At 41.7% G+C, this 15,264-nt stretch overlaps 1 protein-coding gene across 2 annotated transcripts in view; it reads left to right on the forward strand.

Moving 5' to 3' along the window:
* The window catches only part of LOC139368829 (solute carrier family 12 member 5-like), a 90,841-nt gene extending 76,620 nt beyond the window's left edge, over positions 1–14,221 (forward strand). Inside the window, exons 13-26 of one of the 2 annotated variants that reach the window (XM_071108228.1) lie at positions 313–431; positions 547–645; positions 1,025–1,144; positions 8,663–8,767; positions 9,017–9,185; positions 9,282–9,477; positions 9,588–9,757; positions 9,846–9,977; positions 10,103–10,210; positions 10,910–11,032; positions 11,973–12,166; positions 12,725–12,739; positions 12,837–12,970; positions 13,164–14,221. In XM_071108228.1, coding sequence (XP_070964329.1) covers positions 313–431; positions 547–645; positions 1,025–1,144; positions 8,663–8,767; positions 9,017–9,185; positions 9,282–9,477; positions 9,588–9,757; positions 9,846–9,977; positions 10,103–10,210; positions 10,910–11,032; positions 11,973–12,166; positions 12,725–12,739; positions 12,837–12,970; positions 13,164–13,255 — 1,776 coding nt within the window. In that variant the 3' untranslated portion in view covers positions 13,256–14,221. The remainder of the gene's footprint in view (positions 1–312; positions 432–546; positions 646–1,024; positions 1,145–8,662; positions 8,768–9,016; positions 9,186–9,281; positions 9,478–9,587; positions 9,758–9,845; positions 9,978–10,102; positions 10,211–10,909; positions 11,033–11,972; positions 12,167–12,724; positions 12,740–12,836; positions 12,971–13,163) is intronic. The other variant, XM_071108229.1, reaches the window with a different exon arrangement.
* The last annotated feature ends 1,043 nt before the right edge of the window (positions 14,222–15,264 follow it).

Below are 15,264 nucleotides of genomic sequence, written 5' to 3' on the forward strand. Positions count from 1 at the left end.
AGCAGTGATTACTAATTCATGGTCCTACTATAGTCCAGGCTCAGGTTGAGTTGCTGTGACAGGAGCTGCCTGTCACCCCCACTGATTAAATGAGGAAAAGTTTCCCAGACTGAGCAGACATGTCTAACGTGTGATATAGGGACGATAGTGATTAATCATGCTGCAGCAAGGACCAGTGTGACCTGAATGAGAGGACGAGAGGGGCTGAAACTCTTGCAGTCCACTCAACTTAATACTACAATGTGCCGTGCTATAGGTTCAGGTGTGGGTGTTAATAGTTCATTGTACCTCACTGTTGTGCGTTGTCTGTAGGTTTTTGGGCATGGCAAGGCCAACGGAGAGCCTACCTGGGCCCTACTCCTCACAGCCAGTATCTGTGAGATCGGCATCATCATCGCCTCTCTGGACGCTGTTGCCCCCATCCTCTCCATGTAAGACAACCACATGTCTACTATATACTCTGCTTCTCCTGAACACACTATGGAGATGGTTATGTCTTGGTAGCAAGTATAGCTGTTCTGAGTTCTTCTTTCTCTCTCTGTGTAGGTTCTTCTTGATGTGCTACATGTTTGTCAACCTGGCCTGTGCCCTGCAAACTCTGCTGAGAACCCCCAACTGGAGGCCTCGCTTCAAGTTCTACCACTGGTGAGTTAAACAACTCAACATAGCAGACATAGCTCTAGATCTTAGCCATGGGATCATCGCCAAAGAGCGCTGCTTAGCTAATATTCTCAGGTGTGAAACAGTCTACTACAGCATTTGTGTTTTGCACTGGATATCTAGCCAGACCAGGTAGGTTCCTGTTAGGAAGCAGTTATTTACCTGAGTAGTCTGCCAGAGACACTGTGGGAATCTGGAGCCTGGCTTAGTCTATAATGATCCTCTACTGGCTTGAATATAACAACAGCAGACAGAGAGACAAGATATCCTGTCTCCAATCTGTGGCCATTATTATAATCAGTGACTGGTTTGACTATCGCAGCAACAGACTGAGGATATAACTTCCTGTCCCTCTCCCCAACAGGGCTCTCTCCTTCCTGGGCATGAGCTTGTGTCTGTCGCTCATGTTTATCTGTTCCTGGTACTACGCCATTGTTGCCATGGTGATTGCTACCTGCATCTACAAATACATTGAGTTCGCTGGGTGAGTGAGCTTCCAACCTTGGACTATAAAGCAAAGAAAAATCGCAACTAAGAAATTATATACAGTGCCTTGCGAAAGTATTCGGCCCCCTTGAACTTTGCGACCTTTTGCCACATTTCAGGCTTCAAACATAAAGATATAAAACTGTATTTTTTTGTGAAGAATCAACAACAAGTGGGACACAATCATGAAGTGGAACGACATTTATTGGATATTTCGAACTTTTTTAACAAATCAAAAACTGAAAAATTGGGCGTGCAAAATTATTCAGCCCCCTTAAGTTAATACTTTGTAGCGCCACCTTTTGCTGCGATTACAGCTGTAAGTCGCTTGGGGTATGTCTCTATCAGTTTTGCACATCGAGAGACTGACATTTTTTCCCATTCCTCCTTGCAAAACAGCTCGAGCTCAGTGAGGTTGGATGGAGAGCATTTGTGAACAGCAGTTTTCAGTTCTTTCCACAGATTCTCGATTGGATTCAGGTCTGGACTTTGACTTGGCCATTTTAACACCTGGATATGTTTATTTTTGAACCATTCCATTGTAGATTTTGCTTTATGTTTTGGATCATTGTCTTGTTGGAAGACAAATCTCCGTCCCAGTCTCAGGTCTTTTGCAGACTCCATCAGGTTTTCTTCCAGAATGGTCCTGTATTTGGCTCCATCCATCTTCCCATCAATTTTAACCATCTTCCCTGTCCCTGTTGAAGAAAAGCAGGCCCAAACCATGATGCTGCCACCATAATGTTTGACAGTGGGGATGGTGTGTTCAGCTGTGTTGCTTTTACGCCAAACATAACGTTTTGCATTGTTGCCAGAAAGTTCAATTTTGGTTTCATCTGACCAGAGCACCTTCTTCCACATGTTTGGTGTGTCTACCAGATGGCTTGTGGCAAACTTTAAACGACACTTTTTATGGATATCTTTAAGAAATGGCTTTCTTCTTGCCACTCTTCCATAAAGGCCAGATTTGTGCAATATACGACTGATTGTTGTCCTATGGACAGAGTCTCCCACCTCAGCTGTAGATCTCTGCAGTTCATCCAGAGTGATCATGGGCCTCTTGGCTGCATCTCTGATCAGTCTTCTCCTTGTATGAGCTGAAAGTTTAGAGGGACGGCCAGGTCTTGGTAGATTTGCAGTGGTCTGATACTCCTTCCATTTCAATATTATCGCTTGCACAGTGCTCCTTGGGATGTTTAAAGCTTGGGAAATCTTTTTGTATCCAAATCCGGCTTTAAACTTCTTCACAACAGTATCTCGGACCTGCCTGGTGTGTTCCTTGTTCTTCATGATGCTCTCTGCGCTTTTAACAGACCTCTGAGACTATCACAGTGCAGGTGCATTTATACGGAGACTTGATTACACACAGGTGGATTGTATTTATCATCATTAGTCATTTAGGTCAACATTGGATCATTCAGAGATCCTCACTGAACTTCTGGAGAGAGTTTGCTGCACTGAAAGTAAAGGGGCTGAATAATTTTGCACGCCCAATTGTTCAGTTTTTGATTTGTTAAAAAAGTTTGAAATATCCAATAAATGTCGTTCCACTTCATGATTGTGTCCCACTTGTTGTTGATTCTTCACAAAAAAATACAGTTTTATATCTTTATGTTTGAAGCCTGAAATGTGGCAAAAAGTCGCAAAGTTCAAGGGGGCCGAATACTTTCGCAAGGCACTGTATAATAGTCAAAATAAAGAAAAACCCTGGAATGAGTAGGTGTGTCTAAACTTTTGACTGGTACTGTATATATATTTGTATTTATTTAACCTTGAGATTAAAAATCTATTTCACAAGAGAGCCCTGTACATATTACAATAAAAACAGAATACTCATATATGTGTGTAAAACTATATAATTCAGCACACAATAACAAAATAACAAAACTCAGATTTTCCCAAATCTGTGGAGACTGAAGGGATCGCTAGTATTATCCATTCCTGAGAACAGGTTTGGTAACTTATGATTCTTAACTTAATTAATTAAGTTACATATGAGGGGAGTTTCTGTAAGATTGCTTTGTAAATAAATCAAAGAGAATGCAGCTCTCTTCTTACGGACAGAGAGGTCCATCTCACATTTTTATACAGACTACAATGATGAGTCCTAAAATTGTCCCCTGTGATAAAACGTATTGCGGAATGGTACAAAGGTTGCCGCATGCATGTAAACAATTTCACCAAAATCCAATACATGGAGAAGCGTTGTTTGAACAATTGTTCTCCTGTTTTCAATATAGAGGCATGATTTATTTCGATATGAACAGACAATCTTGAATCTTAGCTTCTTAGACATATTTTCTATATGCGTTACGAAGGACAACTTGTCATCAATCCAGACACCCAGGTACATATTGAGAAACAAGTTCAATTTGGGCTCCATTTGCTCAACTGAGGTAGAGTATCTCATGATAAGCTGTAGACCATACTATCTACCTAGAGAGTTTATCTGTATTTTTGGTAGCTGCCTACATACCACCACAGATCGATGCTGGCACTAAAACCGCACTCAATGAGCTGTATACCGCCATAAGCAAACAGGAAAACACTCATCCAGAGGCAGCGCTCCTAGTGGCCGGGGACTTTAATGCAGGGAAATTTAAATCAGTTTTACCTAATTTCTATCAGCATGTTAAATGTGCAACACATAGAGACGAGTACAAAGCTCGCCCTCCATTTGGCAAATCTAACCATAATTCTATCCTCCCGATTCCTGCTTACAAGCAAAAATTACAGCAGGAAGCACCAGTGACTTGGCCTATAAAAAAGTGGTCAGATGAAGCAGATGCTAAACTACAGGACTGTTTTGCTAGCACAGAATGGAATATGTTCCGAGATTCTTCAAATGACATTAAAGAGTACAGAACATCAGTCACTGGCTTTATCAATAAGTACATCGAGGACGTCGTCCCCACAGTGACTGTACATACATACCCCAACCAGAAGCCATGATTTACAGGCAACATTTGCACTGAGCTAAAGGGTAGAGCTGCTGCTTTCAAGGAATGGGACTCGAACCCAGAAGATTATAAGAAATCCCACTATGCCATCAGATGAACCATCAAACAAGCAAAGCTTCATTACAGGACTAAGATCGAATCGCACTACACCAACTCCGACGATCGTCGGATGTGGCAGGGCTTGCAAACTATTACAGACTACAAAGGGAAACACAGCCAAGAGCTTCCCAGTAACATGAGCCTACAAGGCGAGCTAAATAACTTCTATGCTCACTTCAAGGCAAGTAACATTGAAACATGCATGAGAGCATCAGACCTTAAAACAGGTTAACATTCACAAGGCCACAGGGCCAGGCGGATTACCAGGACGTGTACTCCGAGCATGCGCTGACCAACTGGCAAGTGTCTTCACTGACATTTTCAACCTCTCCCTGTCTGAGTCTGCAATACCAACATGTTTAAAGCAGACCACCATAGTCCTTGTGCCCAAGAACACTACGGTAACCTGCCTAAATGACTACCAACCCGTAGCACTCACGTATGTAGCCATGAAATGCTTTGAAAGGCTCACATCAACACCGTTATCCCAGAAACCCTAGACCCACTCCAATTTGCATACCACACAAACAGATCCACAGATGATGCAATCTCTATTTCACTCCACACTGCCCTTTCACACCTGGACAAAAGGCACACCTGTGTGAGAATGTGATTCATTGAATACAGCTCAGTGTTCAAACACCATAGTGCCCTCAAAGCTCATCACTAAGCTAAGGACCCTGGGACTGAACACCTCCCTCTGCAACTGGATCCTGGACTTCCTGACGAGTGTTAAGGGTAGGTAACATCACATCCGCCACGCTGATCTTCAACACAGGGGCCCCTCAGGGGTGCGTGCTCAGTCTCCTCCTGTACTCCCTGTTCACTCATGACTGCACGGCCAGGCACGACTCCAACACCATCATTAAGTTTACTGATGACATAATAGTGGTAAGCTTGATAACCGACAATGATGAGACAGCCTATAGGGAGGAGGTCAGAGACCTGACCGTGTGGTGCAAGGACAACAACGTCTCCCTCAACGTGATCAAGACAAAGGAGATGATTGTGGACTACAGGAAAAGGAGGACCAAGCATGCCCCCATTCTCATCGATGGGGCTGTAGTGGAGCAGGTTAAGAGCTTCAATTTCCTTGGCATCCACATCATCAAGAAACTAACATGGTCCAAGCACACCAAGACATTTGTGAAGAGGGCACAACAGAACCTATTCCCCCTCAGGAGACTGAAAAGATTTGGCATGGGTCCTCAGATCCTCAAAAGTCTTTACAGCTGCACTATCGAGAGCATCCTGACGGGTTGCATCACTGCCTGGTATGGCAACTGCTCGGCTTCCGACCGCAAGGCACTACAGGGGGTAGTGTGTACGGCCCAGTACATCACCGGGACCAAGCTTCCTGCCATCCAGGACCTCTATACCAGGCAGTGTCAGAGGAAGGCCCTAAAAATTGTCAAAGACTCCAGCCACTCTAATCATAGACTGTTCTCTCTGTTACCGCACGGCATGCAGTACCGGAGTGCCAAGTCTAGGTCCACGAGGCTTCTAAACAACTTCTACCCCCAAGCCATAAGACTCCTGAACAGCTAATCAAATGGCTACCCAGACTATTTGCACCCCCCCCCACGCTACTGCTACTCACTGTTATCTATGCATAGTAACTTTAATAACTCTACCTACATGTACATATTACCTCGGCACCAGGGCCCTCGCACATTGACTCTGTACAGGTACCCCATTTATATAGCCCCGCTGTTGTTATTTAATGCTGCTCTTTAATTATTTGTTATTCTTATCTCTCTTATTTTCTTAAAACTGCATTGTTGGTTAAGGGCTTGTAAAGTAAGCATTTCACTGTAAGGTCTACACCGGTTGTATTTGGCGCATATGACAAGTAAAATTTGATTTAATTTAAGATCTGTAAGTGATTTCTGAATTCATGCTAAAGTTCACGAATGGCCTGCTGCACCGAGGTGGCACAGGAATACAAAACTGTGTCATCTGCATAGAGATGAATGTTACAAGTATTAACAGTTTTTCCTATGTCATGAATGTACAAGGTGAACAACAGTAATAATAAATCAAACCCTGAGGAACACCTTTTTGAATCTCAAGGAATTCAGATTTAACCCCATCTGTGAAGATGACCTGAGTTCTGTCACTAAGATAATTCTGAAACCTTAAACGGGCTGTATATCCCAGGCCTATTTTTGATAACTTCTTCAGCAAAACAGAATGATTAACAGTGTCGAACGCCTTTGACAGGTCAATAAACAAAGCAGCACAGCTCTTTTTAGCACCCAAGGTATTGACAAGATCATTAACAACTAGCATTGTTGCTGTGGTAATATTATGCCCAGGCCTAAACCCTGATTGGTTTATATTAAAAATACAATTATCAGGTAAAAAGGAATTAAGTTGTACATTAACCAAGGATTCAGGAATCTTCACTAAAGAAGGTCGTCTTGAAATGGTGCGATAGTTGTCAAGATCCTTTGTATCCCTCCTTATGTAGTGGCAGCACATGTGGATTTCCATGGTTTGGGAATACTTCCTGATAACAATGTTAATTCAAATGTGTGCTACAGAGCCAGCAATAAAGGGAGCTGCACACTTAAGCAGACCAGGCTGCAAATGATCAGCCCCTGTGGATTTATTTTATCTAATGTTAGCAAAGCATCCAGGACCTCTTTATCGGTGAATTTCCAAAAAGAAAACTCCTGACCAGCATTTTCAGTCAATATATTTTCACCATCAACAAACTATTATTTTCAAGAGCTGGCTTTGAAATACATTCAAATACATAGCCTGCAGAGATAAAATGGCGATTAAAATTCAATCTAAATTGATTTATTGGGGGAGAGAAGAGGAGACACAACCCTTCAGTGACATAACAACTTTCCAAAATGTAGCTGGTTTCCCTGTACATTCAGATAGTGTATTAACATAATAATCCGATTTTGCTTTTCTTAACTATTTTTATACACACCGTTTTCTCAATCGCCTGAAAGACTGCCAGTCTGGGCCCGAGTCTGTGAATCTAGCTTTCGCCCAGGCAGCATCTCTGTTGTGTATGACTTCAGATAGCTCAGGACTGAACCAAGGGCAAGACCTATTTTTTAATTCTCAGTTTTTTAAAGGGAGCATGTTTATCTGCAATACAGTTGAAAACCTTTGAGAAGGGATTCAGAGCCAACTCTGGGTCAGGTATAGATGCAACACAATCAAAGTCACCAAAATAAAGATCACAAAAAAAGGCCTGTTCATTAAAAAAAAAATGATTCCTCTATGGATCTAGTCATCCGTATATCTTTGACACATACAATGGGACAGTGGTCACTAATATCAAAAGAAAATACCCCACTCCCAGCATATTACTCTGGAGTATTTGTAAATATGACGTCAATCAAAGTTTCTTAGGGTCCTTTAAGTTTGGACGAGTAGGCTTTGTCATCAGCTGGCCCAATTTAGATTAGTACAAAAATAATTTAAACAGTCAGTCAGCATCCTGCATTCCCCATGCAAGATTAAAATCTCCTGCGATCAACACCTCTGGGGTAGTAGATATTGCAATTAAATCAGTGAGTTGGTTTAGTACACACTTCTTGGTGGAGGGTGGACGATAGGTTCACATAACTGTTATTTTTTGGTTTAAACCCAACTAAAGACTTAAAGCCAAAAATTCAAATTGTTAAGGACTGGAGACAAAGAAAGAAGATTATTTGTGTAAATTGCAACACCACCACCTTTGCCTTTCCTATCAGCCCTAAACACATTTTAACCAGAGTTTTATCAGTTAACCAAGTTTCAGATCAAATAAAAATATCAGGGTCTGCCTGAGAGGTCCACATCCTGACATGATCCATTTTAGGTAATAAACTATGAATGTTAAGTTGTTAAAATGTCAAGCCTTTTCTGCATTTAAAATCACAGAGTTTCAATACAAGTCAGATTACTTTGAGATTTCAGAGCAACAGGAGACTCAAAGATTGGATTATACGTATTAGGAAAAGAAAAGAAAGTAGGAATAGCAGTTACATTTGTCCGGTTAGCACCATTTGGCATGTCACCACTTTCAGACACAACATGTGGAACTCTCACAGTGACCAAAGAGGAGATGGTAAAAACTGACTTACATGTAATGCTAATATTGTCCTCACATCTATCTCTCTCTCTCTCTATATATATATATATATATAGAAAGTATTTATTTGTACTATTTTCGACATTGTAAAATAATAGTGAAAAAAAAGTGTGAAACAAATCAAAGTAGCCACCCTTTGCCTTTATGACAGCTTTCCACACTCCTGGCATTAAAAAATATATGTGAATGAAATATAAATCAAACTGGAGATTTTGAAATACAATGGTTAAACACTGTTGGGATGTTCTCATGTTCACACTCACAGGCTATTAAACACACATACTAAGCATCAGTGAAAATGTCAGTTCATTGATGGTTAATTGGCTCTAACTCTCTGCTCGGTGTTGTGTGACAGGGCAGAGAAGGAGTGGGGAGATGGTATACGTGGCATCTCACTCAGCGCTGCTCGCTTCGCCCTCATGAGGCTGGAGGAGGGACCGCCTCACACCAAGAACTGGAGGTCAGTGAGTCACAGAGAGGGGTACTCACAACTACAAGATACACTTCCATTATTGCACAAGCTTTAGTCATCATCTATACCATACTGAACTCAAGGGAAATGTATTTGATTATATTGAGATTTGATATTGATATTTGATATTCACTAATAATAAAAAAAATACATTATCTATGGTATTTCTGCCGGTTTCCAGCTTTAGTCTCTCTGTAAATCTGAATGTGACTGATTGTTGATATTCTTGCTGGTTAGGCCTCAGATTATGGTTCTGGTGAGCATGGATTCAGAACAGAATGTGGAGCAGCCCCGTCTGCTGTCCCTGACCAATCAGCTGAAAGCAGGAAAAGGACTTACCATCGTGGGTACCTCAGTGGTGGGCACCTTCCTCAACAACCATGCAGAGGCCCAGAAGGCAGATCAGGTTTGTACTGTCTGAGAGACACACACACAGAAACAGTGATGAATCATTTATGAATCATTTATAACACCCTGGTCTCTCTTCCACTGTGTGCTCCAGTCTCTGAGGAAGCTGATGGAGACAGAGAAGGTGAAGGGTTTCTCCCAGGTGGTGATCTCCTCCAACTTGAGGGATGGGACCTCCCACCTGATCCAGGTCGGGGGGCTGGGAGGCCTGAAGCACAACACTGTGCTGGTCAGCTGGCCACGCACCTGGAAACAGGCAGAGGACAACCTGCGCTTCAGGAACTTCATCGGTGAGTTAGAGGTGGTCAGATGACAGGTTTTTCACTATGCTAAGAATGCTTTGGGAAGGTTTTGTGTGTTATCATCATCATATCCTAACTCATGTTCAACACCTCTGCAGAGGTGGTTAGGGAGACGACTGCAGCAAGCATGGCTCTGCTGGTCCCTAAAAACATCGCTGCCTACCCGTCGAACGGAGAACGCTTCACTGAAGGCCACATTGACGTGTGGTGGATCGTCCATGATGGGGGCATGCTGATGCTGCTGCCCTTCCTTCTCCGCCAGCACAAGGTGGGATCCCATTTTGGGGATTTGGAGAGAACATGTTTTTCAGTGTTTGTTATTCAGCAATCAGCCATAGACTTTCTTGTGTTGACAGGTTTGGAGGAAGTGTAAGATGCGCATCTTCACCGTGGCCCAAATGGACGACAACAGCATCCAGATGAAGAAAGACCTGATCACCTTCCTGTATCACCTGCGTATCGATGCCGAGGTCGAGGTGGTGGAAATGGTGAGAGACAAAACCATGTTATATGTTTTTAACATATGCTTCGTAAGGTGATGTATTGGTGAGAGCAATGGCAGTTCAGTCAAATAATGTGCATTGATACAGTATGTTTTAACACCCATTTTTAGCATGACAGTGACATCTCAGCCTATACATATGAGAAGACCCTGGTGATGGAGCAGCGCTCCCAGATCCTCAAACAGATGCACCTCACCAAAAATGAGATGGAGAGAGAAGTAAGCCCTGCCTCCTCTAATGTATAACTCATACATAGGGAACTGACTATGATTTAATATTACCAGTGTGGTTGTTAGCAATCACCAAACAAAGCCATAGTGGCAAAAAGAAAGCTCCTATGGTTTATCTAACCCCTTTTAGTACCACTTGTGTTGAATAAAACAATGACCTTATAGATTATCTGAAGGTTTTTTAGTTCACCTCTACCTTGTTATTTGTATTCAGCCAGCCATCATCACTCACTGATTTTGAAATGCAGGCAACAGGGCAAGGCAGCAGGGGAATGATTATAATTACTGAGCTAGGTTTAAAATGCAATCTCTGTGTCTGCACTTGCCCTGGACTGATCTATCTCATTAATCAAGAAAGCAGACTGAACAATATTAACATCAGATAAGATAAAGTGTGAGGACTTACAGAACAACCTGTGTGCTCTAACAATGACTATTCCACTTCAAAAACAAGTATTCATTCTATAATGTCATGCATGTAAAAAATTTAAAAATACAGAAAAACACATGCTACAGAACATAAGCATCAAATCTGGCTTTGCGTTGAGCTATCCACCCCTCCAGTTATAATCTGTCAACATTGCTTCTCTGTGATTTGTTGTACCAGTAACTTACATATCTCAACTCAAAGTCTCATGTTTGAACTCTGTCTTTCTTTAAAACCTCTTGCTGCTTTGATTTTCACAGATCCAGAGCATCACTGATTCATCCCGTGGTTCTATCCGTCGTAAGAACCCGTCTAACTTGCAGTCTCAGCAGAGCAGTGAGGAGCCGGCAGGAGTCAGCGTGGAGGAGAAACCAGAGGAGGAGGTACAGAAGTGTCCTCATACCTAACTCTCTGATCAACCTTTGTACTATGTGTAAAGGATGCCACACTGCTTGCTTAACGAGCACCGATTCTTCCTGATTTGGCTCACACCGAGGCTCCAACCATGGACCTGTGCCTTGTTAGCGCACGTGACCGCCCTCCTAAAGCATCTTACCATTCAGCGTCACATGAAAAGCTAGCTATTCTCTGGCATAAGTGGGGACACTTCAGGCTGAGGAGTAAGTTTCACACATTCCCATGTGCTACATTCACCCCTAGAACTTACTCAACATTGATCCCAGTGTTGAGCTGAGCGCAACTGTAGATCCGAGTCACTAGGCACCACTGTAAAGGACATCACGCTGCTTGCTTAGCTAGTACCACATCCTACTGATTCAACTCACACCGAGCCTCAAACCCAGGACCTGTGCCTTGCTTGCAGACATGACCACCCCTCCTAAAGCGTCTTACCAGTCAGCACCACATGAAAAGCTAGCTATTCTCTGGCATAATTGGGGACACTTCAGGCTGAGGAGTAAGTTTCACACATCCCCATGTGCTACTCTCTGTCCTTCATTCTGCTGTGTTTAAATGGTTCTATTTTTCACCATCTCTCTCATCCGCTGCATTTTTTTCTTTGTTCTGTCTATCCTCTGTCAACTCTAGGCCTACTGCCTTACCTCATCCTCTGTCAAAATGCCAATTCTCTCACTTTGACATTGTTCTCTGGCGTGTAGCGTTTTAAGGGGACCTTTTCCTATGCAGCATAAAGAAGGGATATGACAGAACAGCATCTTACCTAGTTTCTTTGTTACAGTGCCCCAATTGTGCTTTCAACTCACCGCCCAGTGGTGGTCTGGTGTTTTTATTGCGTCACCCCAACTGACAGATCTCTTTCTTTCCTTCACCCTGTCACGTTGTTGTGTGGTGTCCCTCTCTTAGTCTGTGGCTGTCTCCCGCCCTAAACAGGTGCAGCTGATCCACAATAAGAACCCCACGTCCCCCACCACGCCCGCAGGGAGCGCTGCCACCCCTGGGTCGGAGGTGCAGATGACCTGGACAGACAAGGCTGAGACCCAGGCTGCAGCAGGCCACCCAGAGCAGGGCGGGGTCAAAGACATCTTCAACATGAAGCCGTGAGTCTGCTGTCGCTTTCACTTTCAATCACGTGTCCGAAGGCTTGTGTGGACTATTCTCTTAGGGAAAAAAGGTGCTATCTAGAACCTTTAAAGGTTCTTCAGCTGTCCCCATAGGAGAGCCCTTTGAATAACCACTTTTGGTTTCAGATAGAACCCTTTTGGTTCCATGTAGAACCATCTCTTTCAACAGAGGGTTCTACCTGGAACCAAAAAGGGTTTTATCTGGAGACAGCCGAAGAATGCTTTTGGAACTCTTTTTTTCTGGGAGTGTATTCCTAAACCGTGTTAAATGCGGAAGACACATTTCAGTTGAATGCATTCAGTTGTACAGCTGACTAGGTATCCCCCTTTCCCTTTAAAGTAAATAGAAAATAAGGTCAAAGTATTTATAGGTTGTTACTGTTGCGGGGTGGCAGTTGTTTATAAGCTAGTTTCAGAAGTAATACCACAAAGGTTTGAAAGGCTTTGAGTGTCATCCGCACAACACAACTTCTCAATGTAAGTTCAGTGTTGTAAAGATTTCTGCATTGTCATTCTCTTCTTAACATGCTGCAGGGAGTGGGAGAGCCTGTAAGTATTATATTAGCATGATGTTTAAATGTTTTCCATGCATGTTGTGAAATAGCAGTAATGATGCAACATGCATTCTGTAACCTACTCCCGTCAGGAACCAGTCCAACGTGAGGCGCATGCACACAGCTCTGAGGCTCAATGAGGTCATCATGAAGAAGTCCAAGGAGGCCAAGCTAGTGCTGCTCAACATGCCTGGACCACCCAAGAACCGCATGGGAGAGGAAAACTGTATCCTATCATATCTTTGTCATAGATATGTTATATTATAGACTTCTGTATTTTATAATACTATAACAATACGTAGCTTCTACTGTCATAAATGTAAGTGAAACCAAAGGGCTCAACAGGATAGCTAGCATGAATAGGCTACAAAAGCCAGATGTGAAAACTTGCTTATTCCTTAACTCTAATCCTTTTTCAGATATGGAGTTCCTGGAAGTCCTCACCGAGGGTCTCAACCGGGTCCTCCTAGTACGTGGTGGTGGACGCGAGGTCATCACCATCTACTCCTGAGAGACCTCAAATCAAATCCACACCCCTTCACCTTGCATCTTAATGGTTTATGGCCCCTGCTTCCACTCCCCCTGCATCTTTACTTCAGTCACATCCCTCACATCCCACCAACACCCCTCCCCACACACACACATACCCACATACACATAAACCCGTCCCAAAACATATCACTTTGCACTACGTAGTTAGTAGCTCAATTCTCCTTTACTCTCAATCACCTCTACCAGCATCATGTCTGCTCATCTCATCATCTAGAAAGCTGTGGCATCAAACCTGTTTAGGTTCTTCAATGGCTATCAGATCACTAGATGTCAAATGGCACATGAGTTTCTTCTTATACAGAGGAGTGGACATATTCAAAAGACAAATTATTCCCCAAACTAGAGGTCAGATGTTTTTGTTGTGTTTGTCCTTGTGTTTTATTTTATCTGTCTGTCAATCTTGTTGCTTTTCTTCTTATTTTTGTAGGGATGTGGGTTACTTGCAAGAGAAGGATGGATATATTCTCATTGCTGGTCTATTTCATGTTTTACTTTTTTTTTTTAATGTATGCATTCATTTATTTAGAGAATACAGTATGTTTTTTTGTTGTGCATTTGGTTGTTTTATGTTATGTACGATACGATGTGTTGAAATCATTGAGGGAAGAGGGTGGGTCGAGAATTCATCAGTCATCAGCAACATGTCTTCCTATGGATTGTTACCTTGAGGACACCTGAGCAGCAGTGAAGTATATTACAGTCGGAAGGAAGGAGAGAGGAATAGCGTTCATACCAGTCAGTTCACAGGCGGTATTTGAAATGTACTTAATGAATTGAATACATTTAATTTGTCATTGAATTGACTCAATTATGATGGAGTTGGTGTTGATCACAACCCTGGCTTTTTATACTGTGATACTGTGAAGAAAATAGTACAATGAGATATTTGAAGTTGCTAAGAGACACATCATGACCTCAACCTTTGACACCCCCCCCCCCCCCCTCAAAAAAAGCTGATTACTGTAAATAATGTCCTTTGTCCAATCATTTAATATATATTACTACTAGCTATCCCTAGAGAGTGCTGACAAGACTTTTAGGTGGCATAAACTATTGTTATACCAGTGATAGGACTGTAAGAAGAAACCGTGAAAAATGTATTGATATAACGTAGATAGTAATTGCAAGAAACTACTGTGTTATAATCTAAAACAAAATTATATTTGTTTAATACTATCATACCAAATGACAAACATTTCAATATTTTACCATGTAGTAGTTTACATTAGAAAATGTGAATTGCTAATTTAGAGACACTCAGAAAACTATGTTTGTGATATATTTTTAGTAAATACATCTGTTTTTCTTCATCATGATTTGGTTTACACTAATTCCAGTCTAGAAATGTGAATTCTATAATTCTTGCCAAATACAAACATACAAATTGTGCCATATGAAAATAAATAACTTTTTGATACAAACCTCTTTGTAGTACCAAGGCAAAACTGTGTATTGAATTGACTATGTGTAAGGTGGAATTTAGCAGTGAAATTACAACTGGTTTGAATGGATAGTTTTGAACCCAGCATTACTGCGAATCTTCACAACTTTGTACTAGAATGGGAAGAAACATCATTTATTTTCAATGTGGCACAGCTATTTATTTGCTAAATATAATATTACTGTCAATTCCTAAGTTCTGCATATTTACAAGGTCATGTCTAAAGCATCAACCCTGAACTAATACATGAATCATATTAATTATTTTTGTAAACAAATATTATATGGAAATAGATACATATGTGTACATTCAGACCTCATATTTGCAAGCATTTCACATATTAGTTTCTGTGCTGTTGAGGGCACTGTTTACCATGTGGTAGAAACATATTATATAAAGTCTTATCTCTATAAATAACTCAATTATTTTTTGTATTATATTGCTTTCAAAAGAAAATGATTGAATTTTATTTATTGAATAGTTTATGTAAAAACTGGATATTTTGTGTGATGTGCACTGTATTTATG

The sequence above is a fragment of the Oncorhynchus clarkii genome, chromosome 16 (genome assembly GCF_045791955.1).
Source record: "Oncorhynchus clarkii lewisi isolate Uvic-CL-2024 chromosome 16, UVic_Ocla_1.0, whole genome shotgun sequence".
NCBI classification, from domain to species: Eukaryota; Metazoa; Chordata; class Actinopteri; order Salmoniformes; family Salmonidae; genus Oncorhynchus; species Oncorhynchus clarkii.